This window comes from Nicotiana sylvestris, chromosome 9 (genome assembly GCF_000393655.2).
Source record: "Nicotiana sylvestris chromosome 9, ASM39365v2, whole genome shotgun sequence".
NCBI lineage: Eukaryota > Viridiplantae > Streptophyta > Magnoliopsida > Solanales > Solanaceae > Nicotiana > Nicotiana sylvestris.
In genome coordinates, this window is record NC_091065.1 from 129,205,692 (window position 1) to 129,226,597 (window position 20,906).

Sequence of the window (20,906 nt, forward strand, 5' to 3'; positions counted from 1 at the left end):
ACCAGGGTATGCAGTTGACATCGCATTTTTTGGAGAGCTGTACAGCGTGAGCTAGGCACACAGGTTGAGTTGAGTACAACATTTCATCCTAGAAGGACGGACAGTCCGAGCACACCATTCAGATATTGTAGGATATGCTTTGCGCATGTATTATGGATTTCAGGGGTACTAAGGATCAGTTCTTATCACTTGTGGAGTTTGCCTACAACAATAGCTATCAATCGAGTATTTAGATGGATCCTTATGAGGTCTTATATGGGAGAAGATGTCGTTATCTAGTTAGGTGGTTTGATCCGGGAGAGGCTAAGTTGTTAGGCACAGATTTGGTTCGAGATGCCTTGGGGAAGGTCAAGATGATACAGGATCGGCTTCATACAACCCAATCTAGACAGAAGAGTTATGCAGATCGGAAGGTTCGCGATGTTGCATTCATGGTTGGAGAGCGAGTCTTGCTCCAGGTTTCACCCATGAAGGGTGTGATAAGGTTTGGGAAGAAGGGAAAGTTGAGCCCTAGGTATATCGGACCTTTTGAGATCCTTCAGAGGATTGGTGTGATGGCCTACAAGCTTGCATTGCCTCCTAATTTATCTGCGGTTCATCCGGTATTGCATGTATCTATGCTCCAGAAGTATTAGGTGATATGTCTCATGTTTTAGACTTCAGCATAGTCCAATTGGACGAGGATGTGACTTACATTGAGGAGCCTATGGCTATCTTGGACAGACAGGTCCGGAAGTTGAGAGAAAAGAGCGTTGATTCAGTAAAGGTTCAATGGAGGGTTCATCCTGTCGAGAGGCGACCTAGGAGACTAAGCACGACATGAGGAGTCATTACCCTCATCTATTCACCACTTCAGGTATGTACTTATGCACGTTTGAGGACGAACGTTTGCTTTAAGAGGGGGAGAATTTAAGAACCCGGTCAGTTGTTTTGGGTAATTACACCGCGTTACCTCTTTTTATGCTTCACACATGTGTGTTTATGATTTTATGACTTGCGGGGTTCGTTAGTTTTATTCCGGGAAGCTTTCGGGTGGATTCAGACTCTTTGATTCTTGACTTAGAAGTTTAAAATAGAAATGTTGACCCAACTTTAACTTTTGTGAAAACGACCTCAGAACTATGTTTTGATGTCTCTCATAGCTTCTTATCATGATTTCAGACATGGACGTATGCCCGAAGTTGATTTCGGAAGTCCGTAGGTTGATTTGTGTTGATTTGCCGAAATTTGGCAATTTGAAGTTGAAAGGTTTGACTTTAGGTTGACTTTTAGCCATCGAGCTCTAAATTTGATTTTGGTACTTGGAATAGGTCCGTAATTGTATTTGGAACTTGCCTGCAAAATTTGATGTCATTTGGAATTGATTTGATATGATTCTGACATTTAGTTGTAATTCTAGAAATTTTGAACCTTAGTTTGAAATTCATGCGTTTTAGAGTTCAATTCATAGTTTTAGATGTTATTTTTGTGTTTTGATCGTGCAAGCGAGTTAGTATGATATTTTTATACTTGTGTAGATGTTTGGTTTGGAACCCCGAGGGCTCGGAGAAGTTCCGGACATGTATCGGAATGGTTTTGAACTTAAAATGAACTGCTGGTGTGTTGGTGCTTAGTTATCGCAATTGTGAGCACCACCCTCGTGATTGCGAAGGTGATGGTAAAAGGGAAGATGTGGCAAATGCGACTTCCCCTTCACATTTGCGAAGGCAATAGGATTTTGGCTATGTTCGTAATTGTGAACAATTTTTCCCTGTTAGGTCCCGCTTCGCAATTGCAAAGCCTCTATCGCAATTGAGATAATTTTTGAGGCTATCAGGGTTCGCAAATGCGAGCCCTGTTCCCCAATTGTGAGCCCTTTATCACAAATGCAACATCTACAACTGCTAAAAAGGTTGGAGACAGGATTTTTAAAAACATTCTCTAATTTTTGAACCGCAGACTCGGTAGGAGGCGATTTGGAGAGAGGAATTTCATCTACAAACTTTGGGTAAGTGATTCTAATCCATTTTTAATCATATTCCATCAATATATCTTAGATTTTAACATCAAAATAATGTGAATCAAAGTGAAACTTTATCAAGTTTTTGGAAAATAAGAAATTAAGTTTTGAGAGTCGATTTGGACTCGGATTTTGAAGCTAATCGCATATATGAATTTGTGGGGTCATGAGTAGTCGGAATCTACCATTGGACCCCGGTTTTGACCAGGCGGGCCCCGAGTTAACTTTGTTGGCTTTTTAGAAAAAGTGTAAAGATCATAGATTTTTCTATTGTAATTGATTTCCCTAATATTGTTTGATGATAGTAAGTCGATTTTAGTTAGATTTGAGCCGTGTGGAGACGAATTTTAAGGGAAAACTATTTCCGAGTGTTGAAGTATCCTAGTTAAGGTAACTATCTTGCCTAACTTTGTGTGGGGGAACTATCCCTTAGGATTGGTATTGATTGATTCATTTGTGTTATGTCAAAGTCGTGTACACAAGGTGACAAGTGGGTATAAGAGTTGTACGTGGTATTTGACAGGTTTAGGCTACTTAGACTATTTCCATGCTTTAATTGAAATGACATATTATGTTCTAAATTCTCATAGTCAATCTATTCTTGTTTGTGTTAATCTATCCTTGCCTTCCTTAATTGACTTGTTTAACACTTGTTCTACATCCTGCTTGGTAAATTGCTTTCATGCCTTGGTTGAACTTGTTGCCTTTATTAGATACATGTCATCTCTTTCATTGTTCATTATCATATCTTGAAGTCATTGTACGTGTTATCTTTTTCATTGTTAATTTTTATTATTGAATTCATTGTTACTAGTTATCTCTTTCGTTGTTATTATTCTCATTTGAAGTCATGTTATTCCTTCCATTGTGAGTTATTTGTATTTTGTTCGTAGTTACATGTTATCTTTCTTATTGTTAGGTTATTGGTGTTGAAGTTGTAGAAGTCGTATCATTTTGAAGCGAAGTTGATAATTGTTAAGATATCTTTCTTGTTGAGAGTTTTACATTTATTGCTATTGTTGATATTCCTGTGCACGTTGTGGTGGCGCTGTGGGCTATTATTGTGAAAATATTAATATTGTTGATTGTTGGCAAGTTGTGATATATGGGCACTTGTGATGCGAGTTGTTATTGTGATGTATTATTGATGTGCATGCGGTGGTTAAGGTAGAACTTATGTGCGTGTTGCTTGTAGGGGAACTACGTGAATCCACGCGGCATCATAAGATGGACTAAAGTGTGTGTAGCATTTCGAAAAAACTGTTTTCAAAACCTGTTTCAAATGTAAGGCTCACGCATCGGCATAAGAAAATATTATGATTGATATTTTTATTTGTGAATACTAGGCAGTACCTCGGTTGTGATTCTTGATACATATATACGAGGCGGTACCTCAGTGGTGATTCATATTGTACACGAGGTGGTACCTCGTGTGATTCTTGTTGTTTTATTCTACCTTGTTTTTGTCAGTTGATTGTCTGTATATGATCATCGTGGTTCTCTTTAACTGATTTCTTTGTATTATTTACGTGCTTACAATTTCGGCATACTTCATTCTATTAACTGTTTCGTATCAATACTTCTCCGCTTTCCATTATTTATCCTTATAACATTTTCATACTATTTATTTATATACTAGTAGGTGTCTTGGCCTGGCCTCGTCACTACTCTACTGAGGTTAGGCTTGATATTTACTGGGTACCGTTGTAGTATACTCATACTACGCTTCTGCACATTTTTGTGCGGATCCAAGTATGTTTGCTCGTGCCGGTCGTTAAAGATCATCTATTAGCTGCTTTACGGCGACTTCAAGGTATGCCTGCTCGGCGTCCCCTTCCCTTATTCTTATTTAATGGAATTATGTTTCGATACTCTAAATCAAATGAAGAACACCTCACCTGTATCATTTAATATTGTCACTAATTAAAAGAGTTGAAATATATGAGAACAAATTGGGAGAAATTTAAAAATAGTCAGATTTACAACTGGTCATTCAAAAATAGCCACAGTCTCAAAAGTAATCGAAATTTAGCAACTTTTCATGTAAAGATAAATCTGAGCGGAAACACTGTTCAAAACCCGAAAAATACGCCCGTATATTATACTGGAGTTCCAGCATAAGTATGCCTGAACTCCAGTATATTATACGGGAGTTCCAGGATAACTATGCTGGAACTCCAGCATAATATGTTGGAGTTCCAGCATAAGTACACTAGAACTCCAGCATAATATACGGGAGTTCCAGCAAGTATAAATGTCCAGTATAATATACTGGAGTTTGGAGCACCGGTGCTCCAGTCTCCCGTATATTATACAGGAGTCAGCAAAGTATATCGGTCCAGCATAATATGCTGGAGTTCGTACACAGATGCACTGAACTCCCGTATAGGATCGGTCTCTGTTGCAGTAAAATAGTGGCTATTTTTCATTGACTTCGTAAACGGTGGCTATTTTCGATTGACCAATCCGAAAACTAGCTATACCGTGCTATTTTGACGAACAAATTGGGTTTGCTTTATACTTCAATGGTTCACTCGGTGCAAGTTGGTAGTACTAGTTGCTAGCCACGTAGCAATACATTTTGGAGCGTGACAATAACCTCCAATACGATAAATAGAACAAACCCATATTGAGAACCGCCAACACTGTGGTCTTAATTGTACAACTTTGGTGTGATATGTTTGAACAGTGGATTCACGTAGAGCATTGAGCCACTATATGAACATGGACCATGGTATTATAGGATGGATTATCAAAGTCTCCTTTAGCTGGACAGGTTCAAAAAAAAAGGCAAGCGAGAAGGGTTGCCTCGTAAAAACCAAGAACCAACTTTAGAAAACTATAATCTAACGATAAAATTATAAGTAATCAAAATTCCAAGATAGTGAGCAAAATAAGTACTAACTAATTTTCACACACTCACTTTCCTTTGTCCTATCTTGTGTGTATTAATTTGCTGAATGTTTCTACTGTCCCTACCATCTACATTATCGTCAACATCCACGAGAATAACACCATCAGTATCATCATCAATGTCATCCTCACCCTCCAAATCGTCTTCCTCATAGTCATCAAAATCATCCATGTCCTCTTCATTTTCATCATCCGTACCAGCACGCAAGGTATGGAACTCAGGAGGAGGAGGACAATCCTCTGTTTCTGCCTTGTCCTGCTTCATCACTAGATGTCGTATCACTCTCTCATCTTTGTCAAGCATGCTCTTGAAATCGTTAATCCATTTGGCTTCCAACTCAAAATTCATCAAAATGTAATGAGCTCGTGATGCTTTCTGAATCTTGTATGCCAGTCTACGCATACCCCAGTCACTGAATCTCCACAACTTCCCTTTCTTCTCTTTCAAAAATTCTGCATGTTTATAAAAATGTCAGAAGTTTCAGGTTATTTTAGTGACCATGTAGAAAACAGAAACGTAAATCACAGGGAAAAAGTGATGATGTTTAGGAAACTAAAAGCTATCAATTTTTTAGAGAATAGGGGATCAAGAGAGCAGAACTGTGGTTGTTGCATCATGTGGTAGATTGGAACCACTTTTGAAATACTAGGTTTTGAAATGATTTTCACCATTCTCATCTCTTTCCAAAAGGGAATGACGTGTTATATAAGTTTAACAAAAGAACTTGGTAACACACTATCACATTTGACACCACACAGCAAAATCCGAACTTTTGTAGAACAAATAGATGGTTGATATATGAAAAAGGGACGGCTAACCTTGAACTTTCGTGTTCACACTCTCGACCTCGTCTGCACGATCCTCATGAATCAAATATACCACTTCATAGTGTCTCACTGCACACAGGGAAGTCAATAGATCATTTCAACTATAAATTGATAGGAAAAGAATGGAGACATAACAATAGATTTCTAGCTAATTTTGCTGCACTCTTTCAATTCCATAAGTGAGTTAATCAACATGTACAAACAATATTGGCAAGAATTCAGGGGTAAGCTACTTTAATCAGATACAATCTTATATTTTAGCTTCCAACGACCAAGAATGTGGTGTCAACTTGTCAATTATAAAGAGGGTGGCCTATAATCTTTCAGCTGAGTCTTCCAGAAAAGTAGGTGACAGATCCCCGAAGCTCATAGATAGTTGGAAGAAACAAAACATTAAAGCATTGGCCATTGGTGGAAAAACAGACCTCGATCTGATACCACAGAACGAGGGACTAGGCGTAAGCATGGTGGTGGAGGATATGACAAGAGTGGTATTTCACGAGCAAATGTCACAAGACAATCTAAAGCATCTCCTTCTACTTGCACTAACAAGCAACACAGATATTATTGTGCAGATGACATGTTGCACAGAATCAACAACAACAACAACAACAACGGCCAGTGTAATCCCACAAGTGGGGTCTGGGGAGGGTAATATGTACGCAGACCTTACCCCTACCCCGAGGGACAGAGAGGTTGTTTCCAGGAGACCATCGGCTCAAGAAGGCAACAAGAGACGATATATTAGTACCATCAATAGAATCATAATAAAATAACAGCAATATAAGAAATAGGAAATAAATGCAAAGTACAATAATAACTAGTAGATAAAGCCCTACATCAGTAGATAACCACTAGCATCCTAGAACTGAATCCTAACCGGCTAGTCTCACTCTGGTGCACCGTAGAAATATTCACAACTTCCCCCTAACCTACAACCTTAATGCTCGACCTCCACAATTCCTTGTCAAGGGTCATGTCCTCAGTAATTCTAAGTCGCGCCATGTCCTGCCCGATCACCTCTCCCCAATATTTCTTAGATCACCTCGCACCATGTTGCACGGAATCCAAAATGCTAATTCACAACATACCTTTCGTCCTATATTCTATCAATCAATCAAATAAGTTTCAAATTCAGAAGTAATTGGAAGTAGTGGTATGAATCATCTATATATATTTGGACAGTTTCATAAAGATACTGCTCACTAAAAGTAGAAGGTTGTCCAAACTCACACTTAACAATTAAGCGTTAATCACAACTATTTGGTATCCCTTGTATGGATCCTTTGCTTCCACCATCCTTCCTAGAAGAAGAAATGCAGAAAGAAAAGAAGACAACATATCCAGCTACTATCTATAATTTAAGCATATGAAGCTCATACTTACTCTGTTCCACATTCAGATCACTCTCCAGCTGCAGATTTAGAGCCTCAAAAAGTTCCTCTGCAAATTAGACCCTAAGTTTAGTAATCAAAAGTATTCACATAATAAGATATCAATGAGCAACATGTCAATGATTTACTCTCTTCAGCATCTGCAAACTCAGGTAGAAGTCTACCGTCCTCTTGGACCTTCCTCTGCAAAATTTTAAAAGTGAAAGAATTCAAATCAAATCAAAACTCATATACATAAGCAAAAGAAAATTGGACTTATTGTTTTCACTGGTGTACCCACTAAGATTATCATTATTGTTTTTTTTTTTCAAATTTTTTAAGGAAATCGTAATATGTTTGAAAGCGTTCTCAATTCGTTTTCCTCTGAAAAATTGAATAAATTGCAATATTCAAAGGGTTCAAATTACATAAAAATTCATACATATAAGCAAGAAAAATTAAAACATGTGCAACCATTACCACAAACTAGTCCCCACTGCAGTAACCCCAATAAAAATTCAATCTTTTCCATATTTTTATTCTTTTTGTCTCAATCTTTTTAAGGAAATAAGTAACAGTTTTGAAATGGGTGAGGCTCAAAGATTGTTCAGAATTCCGGACAAACAAACCAAAATTACATATAGGTGTAAATTAAAACTAGAATAAATATACAATATAACCTCTCTAAGGAGCACAGCTTCAGGAAAAGGACCAGTGGCTTCATCGGGTTTAGGAACAAAACTATGGGAATCAGATTTCTTCTTTTTCTTGTTGTTGTTTGATGCTGAAGAAACAACAGAGGTCCTAAGTTTATATAGGAAGGGGTTCTTGTGGAGAAAATATAGGAAGAAAGAAGAGTGCCCATTTGCTGAAGAAATGGAAGGATAATATTTAGAGAAAGGAGAGGAAGAGCTGAGCAAATTTCCGATATCAGGGGAAGATGTAAGAAGAAGGGAATCCATTTTTTGTGATAAGAAAACAATCGTAGAGAGGATAGGGTTTTCAGGAATTAAACAAACACCAGATTTATCTATATGACACTTTTAATTCATCTTTCTTCTTTTTTAAATCCTTTTTCTTTTATCTTGGACGGGAGTAATATCGGCGAATAAAAAAGAAGCGAAGACGTGAGAAGGGTTTTTGATGACATCTGAACCCGGCAGTGCAAGATGAAAATGCAACACATTGCAAGGCAAATTTGCATTTATAATTAGGGGTAATTAGGGGTTAATGACACAATTACCCATAAAATAAAATTATTTATTCTTGTCTATGTATTTACTTTTCTACCCATCAAACTAATTAAAATTCCTATCCATAATAGCTTTTGTGGGAAATTTCGTCTTTTTCTTCTTTTCTTTTTTATTTCTTTGCTTCTTTCCTTTTTTATTTCTTTGCTTCTTTCCTTTTTTCCTTCTTTTCTTTTTTCTCATTTTCTTCTTTTTTTTTCTTTTATGTTCATTTATCTTTTGCCCAAATCGTATTAGTATTATTATTATTGTTTTGTAATAATTCACCAGTCAAGTGTCTAGGGCTAGGTTTTATATATATCTAAATAAAAATAAAACAATGTGATGTAGAGTCATACCAAATGTAAAAACATAGGTCCTATTACCTAAATTGAGTAGGATGTACTCAACTAAGGTAGTACATTTTGAAATAGATAATACTTTGTAAAGAAATCTATGTATGCATAATAGTTCATGAATAAAAACTAGCCCTAATAATGTCATGATAAATAAATACTCGATTGCCCAGTATTGTGATCTTCTTTGCCTAGTGAAGTGATCATTTTGTTCCATATTTGTCCAGCATTGTACTGTCCAGTTCAATATCCCTCGATCATCATATCCTTCATGCCGACCTGCTTCTCCTACTTTCTGGAGTATATCTAACCTGTGATCGTCCACACATTGAATAGTATTTCCTATCGCAAAGTACCCTGCCTTTATATGCCATTGTTTTTCTAGCTTCATGTCTGGTTTGTTTTCATCTTTATCAATCCAACTTCTCAGCATTACATCTTCCTCATATCGTTTATGATCCAGTGGCATGCCTGCAATGTGATAGAACACAGCCAAATCCCACGCACCTACAATTTTTCCTCTGTGCAGCAGTACTTGACATCATTTAGCGTTCCATTTTTCATGACGAATGCATACGCTTTCCAGCAGCACATTGATGATATCTTTGCATGATCCTCAATATGGATTGTAGGTGTATAGAAAACAATTGTGTACTGACTCCTCAACCCATCTACTGGTCTCGTTTTTGATTGCCAAAAGTACATGTCTGCCATAGTGTGATGCTTGAAAATTCTGGGCAGCCTTCTCTTATAATTACCAACTTGATTGTCCCTACCTTGTAGCTCTAAATGATAGCTACTGTTGTGAATTTTAGGAACTAGGACATAGAGATGTATAGTGGAAAAACTCCACCTCCAGCTCATGGCAAGAATATGTACTGTCCTCCAAATTATCCTTGCTTCTATGCTTATGCCTATCTTTGATTTCCTCCCAGTGGAATGAGTATTGAATATTCTATTAAATAGAAGTAATTCATCATCATTCGGTTAGGATCAATCTAAACCAACCCATCATATTATGTATACTAATATCACCAACTAGGAGTTCCTCAAAAAATAGGGCAGAGATACAATATCGTCTCCTGCAAAAAAGAAAACCACGTTAGAGTAAAAACTGATCACCATGATTTCTTCCGTATGGATTTGAATATAGTGATTTTTTGTGTGATCTCCATGTGAATCAAAGTGTTTTGCCTTGATGTTTGCATGGCTCCCTGTATATGTTGTTTGTTTCCCAGCATGATCTCTGTCAAACATTGTATGAATTCTATGTTGAGATGTTATGTTAATGATATACGTTGAAGTTTGACTCCATAATGCATCCTTAATATCCATTCCCCTCGAAGAAACCTGTATGTGCACATGTCCTCTTTATAAAAAAACTGGGCAGTAGCTTGCATTTTCTTTCCGGCAAATGAATGCATCTGGTGTGTCTAGTGTGATGTGATTACTGGTAGTATTCCAATTGAGAAGTAGAGCACTAGGGTATTTTAGGTTAATCTCAGATTTTTGAGAGATCAACATATCAATTCATGTCCCTAGTCTCTTGATAAACCTCCTTGCTTCCATGTTTGTGCCTACCCCATCTTCTTTTCCCGTGGAATGAGTACCAAGTACTAATACCACCACATAGAAGTTATTCAAAGAGTAGGACATGGACACAGTAACATCTCCTGCAAAAAAGAACACTATGTTAGTATAAAACAGTGTCACCATGCTCTCCTCCTCAGGAATTTGAGCATGGTGATCAAGTGTAGTGACTGCAATCATCTCCTCCTGCATACTCCACCTTGTTTCCTTCTTACCTTCTAACTCCTTGCAACTCTTATTCTTAAGTATGGGCATTGAAATTTATCACTATTTACTATCTTTCTACCTTGTACCTCCAACTGTTCAAAGTTATGTGCTTCTATGCCTCCAACATCAAGAGCATAATTTGCTAAATGATCTGCTAGTTGGTTGCCTTCCCTCATAATGTGCAAAACAGAAACATTCCATCTCTGAATAATCTCCTTAATTTCCTCCACATATTCTATCACTGACCATGGTGCACTACATTTTCCTTCTATTACATTTTTCAACATCATGGAGTTTGTCTGCAGCAAAATATGTGTATATCCATGCTCCACACAGTACTTTAACGCCTCAGCAATAGCAATAGCAATAGCTTCAGCTACAGAATTGGTCACTTCCAGTGTCTCTTTGCCTAGAGCATATTTAACATCTCCTTCTTCATCTCTGATGACAAATCCAATCGAGCTCCTACCAGGGTTACCCCTCGATACCCCATCTGTATTGACCTTTACCCAACCTGGATTAGGTAACTCCCATAACACCTTTGTCACTTTCAGACTAGGTGTGTAATGTTCAAGCATTTTTAGTAAGTCAGGCCACTTATGTGGAACATTTTTAATGCTTGGCTTCCTTACTTTCACTAATGCTTGGAGAGTAGATGATATCTGATAAATGACTCGACTAACAGATACAGAATCCACATGTTTGTAGCTATTACATCTCTTCCATAGCTCCCATAAAATGATAGATGTCAAGGCTTGAAATATAGGTTTAATTCTTGGAAGTACTTGCAATGTCCAACACTTGAGTATAGCCTGCTGCAATGACAACCCTTGCACAGCAATTCCTGAATTAGTAAGAAAGTAGGACCACGTTGTACGAGCAGCATAGGATCTGAAAAATACATGAGTTGTGGTTTCCTCATCCGGATTGGAACAGCACCAACATTTTGAGGGCATGAAATAACCAAGTCTCCTGAAGTAATCATCCAAAGGCAGTTTGCCTTTCCAAATCTTCCACATGAAAAATGCAATCTTAAAAGGAAGCTCGTTCACCCACATGTTTCTAAATGTAATGTTGGTGTCCTTTCTCCTCCTTACACATTCCCATGCAGACTTTACACTGAAATCACCCCTCTATTCCAAGCTCCAGTAAGGTCGATCAAGCTCATTGTATTGCACTGGAGGTTTAATGTTTTCAACAATATGCATTGCCATGTCATGAGGCAGAATTTGCATAAGCCTCTCTTCATCCCACCTTCCATCAACAATCACATCCCTTACATTTGTACATCTTCATCACAATAGAAATCCGGAGGAGTAGCAAACTATAAAGCTCCTAGGCCTATCCAATTGTCAAACCAGAATAAGGAGGAACCCATTCTTGGTTGCCAAATGATATAGTGTTCTATCTCATCTCTACACCAGCATTTTCCTCCACACATGAGAGCCAGCTCTCCAAGGCACTACCAAAGCATTCATCTTCTTATAATATTTTTGACTCATGAAGCTACTCCATAAGGTTGCTTAGTTCTAAAATTCCACCATAATTTACAAAATAGAGCTTTAGAGACATCGTGAAGTGATCTAAAATCAACCCCTCCTTCTTCACAAGGTGTATAGATTATCCCAGGAAGACCAATGTCTATATTTACCTCCAACTGTACTACTCCAAAAGAACCGAGCAAACAGTTTGTGTAATTTGTTAATAACACAAGAAGGTGGATTCACTGCTGATAATAAATACAATCCCTATGAATCTTTATTTGATATTATACTAAATACAATCCCTATGAATCTTTCACAAAAACCCATCTTCCTCAAAACCTTCGAGATAAAGATCCAAGAAAGCCTATCATAAGCTTTCGTCATGTCTAATTTGATCACCACATTAGGGCCTGCCCTTGTTCTCAATCTAATGTCGTAATTATTTCCTGCGTCAACAACACATTCTCCGCAATGCTTCTTCCTTTAACAAAACCTGCTTGTTCATCCGAAATGAGAGAAGTCAACAAAGGAGCAAGCCTTTTATGAATCACCCTAGAAAATACCTTATTGACAAAATTGATGGGACTTATAGGTCTCATATCTGAGAAGGTATTCACTTCCTTTTTCTTTGGTAAAAGAACTAAGTTTGTATGAGTAATAAACTTAGGTAACTCTTGCCTATTGAAAAAATCTCGCACCATGCTATAAACATCATCGCCTATGATATCCCAACAGTAAATTTACCTGTGAATCCATCTGGTCCTCCTGCACTATCCCCATTGAGGCCAAAAACTGCATTCTTGACTTCTTCTTTTGAAGGTTGCTTCACAAGATCCTGATTCTGTTCCATACTAACCATACTGTGCACATGATCAATGATCCCAAAAAAAGTAGGAATTATATCTTCTCGAAATTGATCTTGGAAGAACTTGAAGGCCTCTTCTACTAGCTGCTCATTGCCTTCGATCCAATTACCTTCAGAGTTTTGGATCCTTTTTAATTGTAGTCTTCTCCTTCTTCCTTTCACATGATTATGGAACAGCTTTGTGTTGCGATCACCATCTTTGAACCATGCCATACCTGCCTTCTGCTTCCAGAACTTTTCCTTCAAATTTAAAAATTGAATAAGCTCTACCTGCACTTTGTGAAGTCATTGTCTATTGATTCTGGTAGGATGTTGTTCAAACTGAGCTTCATGCACCAATACTACCTCCTCTAGGATTGCAATTTTTTGAAAAATATCACCAAATGTAGCTTTACTCCAACACGATAAGGCCTTCTTTAGTTTCTTCAATTTGTGATTGAAGATGGTAAAAGAGTTGGCACAAAAATCAGCATGCCAATTTTGCTTTACAACATCAAGAAATGAGGCATGTTCTGTCCAAAAATTGAGGAAGCGGAATTGCTTCTTGATTGGAGTAAAATTTGGATCACAAGTGATTAAGAGTGGACTGTGATCAAAACCAATTTTTGATAAGTGTGTGACCTCCACTCCTGGAAATAGATTTTGAAACTCCATATTAGCCAGCACACGATCTAGCCCTTTGAATATACAGTCTTCTTCCGCTCCACCATTCCATCATGTGAAGATGCTGCCTTTAAAGCCCAGATCATGTAAATTGCATGTATTAACATAGCGTCTGAAATCATCTCTCTTGTTCAATAATACTGGGAGACACCCAAACTTTTCCTCCTCATCCATATCACATTGAAGTCCCCCCCCCCCCCCCCATCCATGGAACAGTAATATCAGAGGCAAGTGCATAAAGTGTGTCCCATAACTCGATCCTTTCAATGGAGTCACATTTGGCATATACAAGAGTAATAATTAGCTCCATGTGATTCTCTATGTCTACTAATTTTAGGGTTAGCTGCTGTTCCATAACAAATAACACAGTAACTTCATAATCTTCATCAATGAAGGCCCATATTTTGTTAGACACGTTCACTACTGCTTGAGCAAAGCCAATTTTCCTTCAATAGCTCTCCAATTTCCTTTGTTGTTGCTTTGGCTCCATTATTCCAACAAATCTAAAATGATGTTGTCTATGCATTGTTGTGAGCCTTTCAAAAGCACCCATCATATTCACTGATCTTATATTCCAGATGAGAGCATTCATAGCTAATTGGTATTTTTAGAGAGGGTCTTCTTGTTTGTACTCCAATGCTCGGGATATTAGAGACTTCCTTGTGCTGTTTTTTCTTCCCTTTACTAGTTGTCTTTGTTATTAAGACTCTATTTGTAAATAATAATTCTGGAGAAAAGAACGTTAGCATATAAACGTAAATATAAATGAAACAGTAATTAATTCGAGCTCACTGAATTCACAGTGTTTTCTTAAGGAATTTAATCCCCTCCTAGTACCCAAGGTTATGGATTATTTCCTCCCAGGATAGAACGAATTACACACTGGTGTAGCGGTACTTCAAACCCCAGTGTTTCAGCGAACACAAAGTTCGGCAGCAAATCACACTTACGGTTGCTTTGTTTGTAGTTTAAAGCAATGCACAAGAAAGGAGGAGAACTCAGAAGTCGAATGGAAATTCTGAGAGGAAGAAAATGCAATTTATAGCCAATGTTGAGCGATAACAGAAGAGGAAATCAGATTGCTCGTTGCTTTCTGTTTTCTGTCCGTTTTTTCTGTGTGTTTCAACAATTTGCTCACCATCTATTTATAGTGCAATTCCACTCATTTAGTGGAGCACTTTTTTCATGGTGGATGTAGCACCAATCTGTTATAATGGAGCATTATGTATGGTGGAATGAGCACTTGTTGCTGGAACAGATCCACGGATTTGGAATACATCCGTTACAAACACGGATATTATTAGGTTAATATTTACTATTAACAAATAAATTTGGTGCAAAAAATTAATCAATCAATCATTTGACCAAATCCAAATCCGAATCCGAATCCGAATCCGAAGCCGAAGCCGAAGCCGTAGCCGTAGCCGAGCCGAGCGAGCGATGACAACGGTGCGAGGCTTGCCTTCTTCCTAACTCTTTAAGAGTTACATGAACTGCATTTGTATATAAATCTACCAAACTCCTTTTCATCTACCAATGAGGGACAATGTCTCATTAAAAGGAGAGGGAAACTTAAAATTTTACTCAAAATTTTCATTTCCCTCCATTTCTCATTCACCCTCTTTTTAATATATTTCTATATTAAAAAGAAACTCAACAATCCCCCACATGAATGGGGAATGGCTATATCACGGAAGTATGCATGAAAAACTTGTGTGATTTGCAAGCAAGGATTAATTGCATCTGGATAAGTAGGTTTCCCTTTGAACTTTCCGTAGTGAACTTATGTCGGATATACTCGGTCAATCGGTAGATTTGATATCTTTGAACCGTCGAACTTTAGTGTATACCTAGACAACCATAAGTCACACAATCAATCCCTTAACCGTCTTTGGTTCTCATTGTTGTGTTCGTTTCAGCCATGAACACTGCCTGGTTTCATAAGTGCGTAGAGAATTGGCCTTGCAAAATTCTCCTTGAAGCGGCTAACACTTCACACTTACATAGGTGATTCCTAAACGTGGCATCCCGTAGATACACTATTTGATATACCCTGTATCAAATTTAGAAATCATTAAAAAGCCTTAATGTTTTATCCTTGGTACTGAACATTGTCTCATCACGAGAATGGATCAAAATTTTTGTTGACAATGTTGAACCGTCATTAATGACTTTGTTTGATCTCCTTAAACCTAGATCTTGGGATCTCCAGTCTTCTAGGTAGAGTTACCGCCACAATGACTTGTTCTTGGCCATAGTCCCATTCCCTCGATGATTTCTCAACTACCTCTCTAGTTAAGCCTTTTGTAAGTGGATCCGACACATTATCACTTGACCTTACATAGCCAATCGTGATAATTCCTCTAGAGAGTAGTTGTCTAACGGTTTTATGTCTTCGTCGTATATGACGAGATTTACCATTATACATAACGCTCCCAGCCCTTCCAATTGCTGCTTGGCTATCACAATGTATGCATATTGGTGCTAACTGTTTGGGCCAAAATGGAATGTCTTCCAAGAAATTCCGGAGCCATTCAGCTTCTTCACTGGCTTATCTAAGGCTATGAACTCAGCCTCCATTGTACAGCAGGCAATACATGTTTGTTTGGACGACTTCCAAGATACCGCTCCTCCACCAATAGTGAATACATATCCACTTGTGGACTTCGAATCAGTTGAACCGGTGATCTAATTTGCATCACAATATCCTTCAATCACCGCAGGATATTTACTGTAGTGTAAATCAACGTTTTGGGTATGTTCTAAATATCCCAAAACTCGTTTCATTGCCATCCAGTGAGATTGACCTGGATTGCTCGTGTATCGACTCAGTTTACTTATAGCACAAGCTATATCTGGTCGTGTACAATTCATGATGTACATTAAGCATCCCAACACACGAGCATAATCCAATTGTGATATGCTTTGGCCTTTGTTCTTTGCTAATGCAAGATTCACGTCAATTGGAGTCTTTGCAACTTTAAAGCCTAAGTGCTTGAATTTTTCAAGTACTGTCTTAATATAATGAGATTGTGACAATGCCAGACCTTGAGGAGTCTTTTGGATCTTAATCCCCAGAATTAAATCCGCAATTCCCAAGTCCTTCATATCAAACTTGCTAGTTAGCATACGCTTAGTAGCATTTATGTTGGCAATGTTATTACTCATTATCAGCATATCATCCACATATAGGCAAACAATGACTATGTGATTTGGAACATTTTTAATGTACACACATTTATCACATTCATTTATCTTAAAACCATTTGACAACATTGTTTGGTCAAATTTCGCATGCCATTGTTTGGGTGCTTGTTTTAGTCCGTAGAGGGACTTAACAAGTCTACATACCTTCTTTTCTTTACTTGGAACTACAAACTCTTCAGGTTGTTCCATGTAAATTTCTTCCTCCAAATCTCCATTTAAGAAGGCTGTCTTTACGTCCATTTGATGAATTTCAAGACCATAAACTGCAGCTAAAGCTACTAGCATTTGTATGGACGTAATTCTCGTCACTGGAGAATATGTATCAAAGTAGTCAAGACCTTCTCGTTGTATGTACCCTTTGACAACGAGTCTTGCTTTAAATTTATCAATAGTGTCATCATCTTTCATTTTTCTTTTAAAAATCCATTTACACCCCAAAGGTTTATTTCCAGGAGGAAGATCAACCAATTCTCATGTATGGTTGTTCAATATGGATTCTATTTCATTATTGACTGCCTCTTTCCAGAACAATGATTCCGAAGAAGACATAGCTTCTTTAAATGTTTGAGGCTCATTTTCCAATAAGAAAGTCACAAAATCTGGTCCAAACGAAGTAGACGTTCTTTGACATATACTACGTCTTGGATCCTCCTGATAAAATGTACTTTCTTTTGTTTCTTCCCGTGGTCGTTTAGATCTTTCACCAAACAACTCACATTCCTTTTTATACGGATATATATTTTCAAAGAACTCAGCATTATCTGATTCTACAACCGTATTATTATGAATGTTAGGATTTTCTGATTTATAAACCAGAAATCGATATGCTTTACTATTGGTCGCATATCCTATGAAAACACAATCAACTATTTTCGGTCCTATTTTTACCTTTTTGGGTTTAGGAACTTGTATTTTTGCCAAACACCCCCACACTTTCAAATAATTCAAGTTGGGTTTCCTTCTTTTCCATTTTTCATATGGAATGGATTGTGTTTTGCTATGGGGTACTCGATTTAGTATCCGGTTAGCCGTAAGAACGGCTTCCCCCCACAAGTTTGGTGGCAAACCAGAACTTATCAACAATGCGTTCATCATCTCCTTTAATGAACGATTCTTTCTTTCCGCAATCCCATTAGATTGTGGCGTGTAAGGGGCTGTTGTTTGATGAATAATTCCATATTCTAAACATATTTGTTCAAAAGGAGATTCATATTCACCACCCCTATCACTTCTTATCATTTTGATTTTCTTGTTAAGTTGCGTTTCAACTTCATTTTTGTATTGCTTAAATGCGTCTATTGCTTCATCTTTACTATTAAGTAAGTAAACATAGCAATATCGAGTACCGTCGTCAATAAAAGTTATGAAATACTTCTTTCCACCGCGAGATGGTATTGACTTCATATCACAAATATTTGTGTGAATTAAGTCTAAAGGATTTGAATTCCTTTCTACCGACTTATAAGGATGTTTAACATACTTAGATTCCACACATATTTGACATTTTGATTTTTCGCATTCAAACTTAGGCAATATTTCCAAGTTAATCATTTTCCGCAAGGTTTTATAATTAACATGACCCAAACGTACATGCCATAAATCATTTGACTCAAGTAAGTAAGAAGAAGCTGAAGTCTTATTATATTGTCAACAACTATTACATTGAGCTTGAAAAGGCCCTCGGTGAGGTAACCTTTTCCTACAAACATTTCATTCTTACTTATTACAACCTTGTCGGATACAAAAACGCACTTGAAACCGTGCTTTACAAGAAGTCCAGTAGAGACTAAATTTTTCCTAATTTCGGGAACATGAAGGACGTTGTTCAAAGTCATGACCTTGCCAGAAGTCATCGTGAGAAATATCTTACCATATCCTTCAATTTTTGTTGTAGCAGCATTTCCCATAGAAAGCGTCTTTTCGAGTCCAACAGAAGCATAGGTAGAAAATGCTTCCCTCACAGCACAAACATGGCGAGTGGCTCCAGAATCAATCCACCACTCCTTAGGATTTCCTATCAGGTTGCATTCAGAGAGCATGGCACACAAGTCATCAACATCATCATGCTTTTCTACCATGTTTGCTTGACCCCTTTTTTTGTCTTTCTTCCGAGCACAACACTCTGTAGATTTGTGTCCGGTTTACCCACAGTTGTAGCAGTTTCTACTGAACCGCTTCTTGCTTAGGTTGTATTTCGGATCAGAAGCCTTCTTTCTCTTTTTGTTATCTTCAACAATATTTGCTCCCATTATTGTTGAATTTCCATGGCCTCTCTTTTCAGCAGCTTTATTGTCCTCTTCGATTCTCAATCGAACAATGAGATCTTCAAGGGACATCTCCTTTCGTTTGTGTTTCAAATAATTTTTGAAGTCCTTCCACAATAGAGACAACTTCTCAATTATTGCTGCTACTTGGAATGTTTCATTGATGACAAGACCTTCAATGAAAATTCCGTTAGTAAAATTACTAAAAATTTTACTTTCAACATCAGTATTCTTTTGAAATATACCTTCAGCAAGTAGATCATGAATAATTACTTGCAATTCCTGGACTTGGGTAATAACAGACTTGCTATCTACCATTTGTAGTCCAAAAATTTTGCAGCGACAAATTTCTTCATCCCAGCATCTTCAGTTTTGTACTTCTTTTCAAGCGCATTCCACAATTCTTTTGATGTCTCCACACCACTGTATAAATTATACAGATTATCATCCAGTCCGCTAAGAATATAATTCTTGCACAAAAAATCAGAATGCTTCCACGCCTCAATCACGAGAAAGCTTTCATTCTCTGGAGTTTCATCTGGCAGATCAGGAACATCTTCCTTAATGAACTTCTGTAGACATAACGTAGTCAGGTAGAAGAACATCTTCTGCTGCAAACGCTTGAAATCAATTCCGGAAAATTTTTCGGGTTTTTCTGTCGGTGCTAAAGCCGGTGTTCGGCTTGTTGATGCGTTGGCTGTCATCATCGGAACAGCTCGGTTTCCGCTGTCATTTTCCATTTCTGTAAAAGAATGACACAAACAAACGTTTAATAAACGTTTAAACTTGGAGAAAAAAAAATCACGTAGATTTTAATTTCCAACAAACCGCCACGAAGGCTTTACTCTCCAAACGGGAGTACCCAAAACCACAAAGGTTTTAGTTTCCAGAATAATAAGAATAACACAAATACAGAAATTAAAATTGTTAAATTCCTTAAGCTTGTTATTAAGCCTGTATTTGTAAATAATAATTCTGGAGAAAAGAACGTTAGCATATAAACGTAAATATAAATGAAACAGTAATTAATTCGAGCCCACTAAATTCACAGTGTTTTCTTAAGGAATTTAATCCCCTCCTAGTACCCAAGGTTATGGATTATTTCCTCCCAGGATAGAACGAATTACACACCGGTGTAGCGGTACTTCAAACCCCAGTGTTTCAGCGAACACAAAGTTCGGCAGCAAATCACACATACGGTTGCTTTGTTTGTAGTTTAAAGCAATGCACAAGAAAGGAGGAGAACTCAGAAGTCGAATGGAAATTCTGAGAGTAAAGAAATGCAATTTATAGCCAATGTTAAGCGATAACAGAAGAGGAAATCAAATTGCTCGTTGTTTTCTGTTTTCTGTCCGTTTTTTCTGTGTATTTCAACAATTTGCTCACCATCTATTTATAGTGCAATTCCACTCATTTAGTGGAGCACTTTTTTCATGGTGGATGTAGCACCAATCTGTTATAATGGAGCATTATGTATAGTGGAATGAGCACTTGTTGCTGGAACAGATCCACGGATTTGGAATACATCCGTTACAAACACAGATATTATTAAGTTAATATTTACTATTAACAAATAAATTTGGTGCAAAAAATTAATCAGTCAATCATTTGACCAAATCCAAATCCGAAGCCGAAGCCGAGCGACAACGGCGCGAGGCTTGCCTTCTTCCTAACTCTTTAAGAGCTGCATGAACTGCATTTGTATATAAACCCACCAAACTCCTTTTCCTCTACCAATGAGGGACAATGTCTCATTAAAAGGAGAGGGAAACTTAAAATTTTACTCAAAATTTTCATTTCCCTCCATTTCTCATTCACCCTCTTTTTAATACCTTTCTATATTAAAAAGAAACTCAATAGTCTTCACCTTGTCAATGTGCCTGGGGAATAGGTCACATTGTCGAGCAATGTTCATAAAGTTTTGGGCA

The 20,906-nt window shown here is 37.5% G+C and overlaps 2 protein-coding genes across 2 annotated transcripts; both read right to left on the reverse strand.

Annotated features, from left to right (window-relative positions):
• Positions 1-4,829: 4,829 nt before the first annotated feature.
• LOC104235511 (protein REGULATOR OF FATTY ACID COMPOSITION 3, chloroplastic) lies at positions 4,830-8,289 on the reverse strand. The gene is made up of 5 exons (XM_009789299.2): positions 7,794-8,289; positions 7,263-7,317; positions 7,127-7,183; positions 5,732-5,809; positions 4,830-5,365 (listed from the first exon to the last, which is right to left on the reverse strand). The coding sequence occupies exons 1-5, from the start codon at positions 8,073-8,075 to the stop codon at positions 4,911-4,913; spliced, it is 927 nt and encodes a 308-aa protein (XP_009787601.1). The 5' UTR covers positions 8,076-8,289; the 3' UTR covers positions 4,830-4,910.
• A 347-nt stretch (positions 8,290-8,636) lies between these two features.
• On the reverse strand, positions 8,637-13,687 carry LOC104235510 (uncharacterized). The gene is made up of 2 exons (XM_009789297.2): positions 12,724-13,687; positions 8,637-12,472 (listed from the first exon to the last, which is right to left on the reverse strand). Exon 2 carries the CDS (start codon positions 11,551-11,553, stop codon positions 10,507-10,509), a length of 1,047 nt encoding a protein of 348 aa, XP_009787599.1. The 5' UTR covers positions 11,554-12,472; positions 12,724-13,687; the 3' UTR covers positions 8,637-10,506.
• Positions 13,688-20,906: the final 7,219 nt, after the last annotated feature.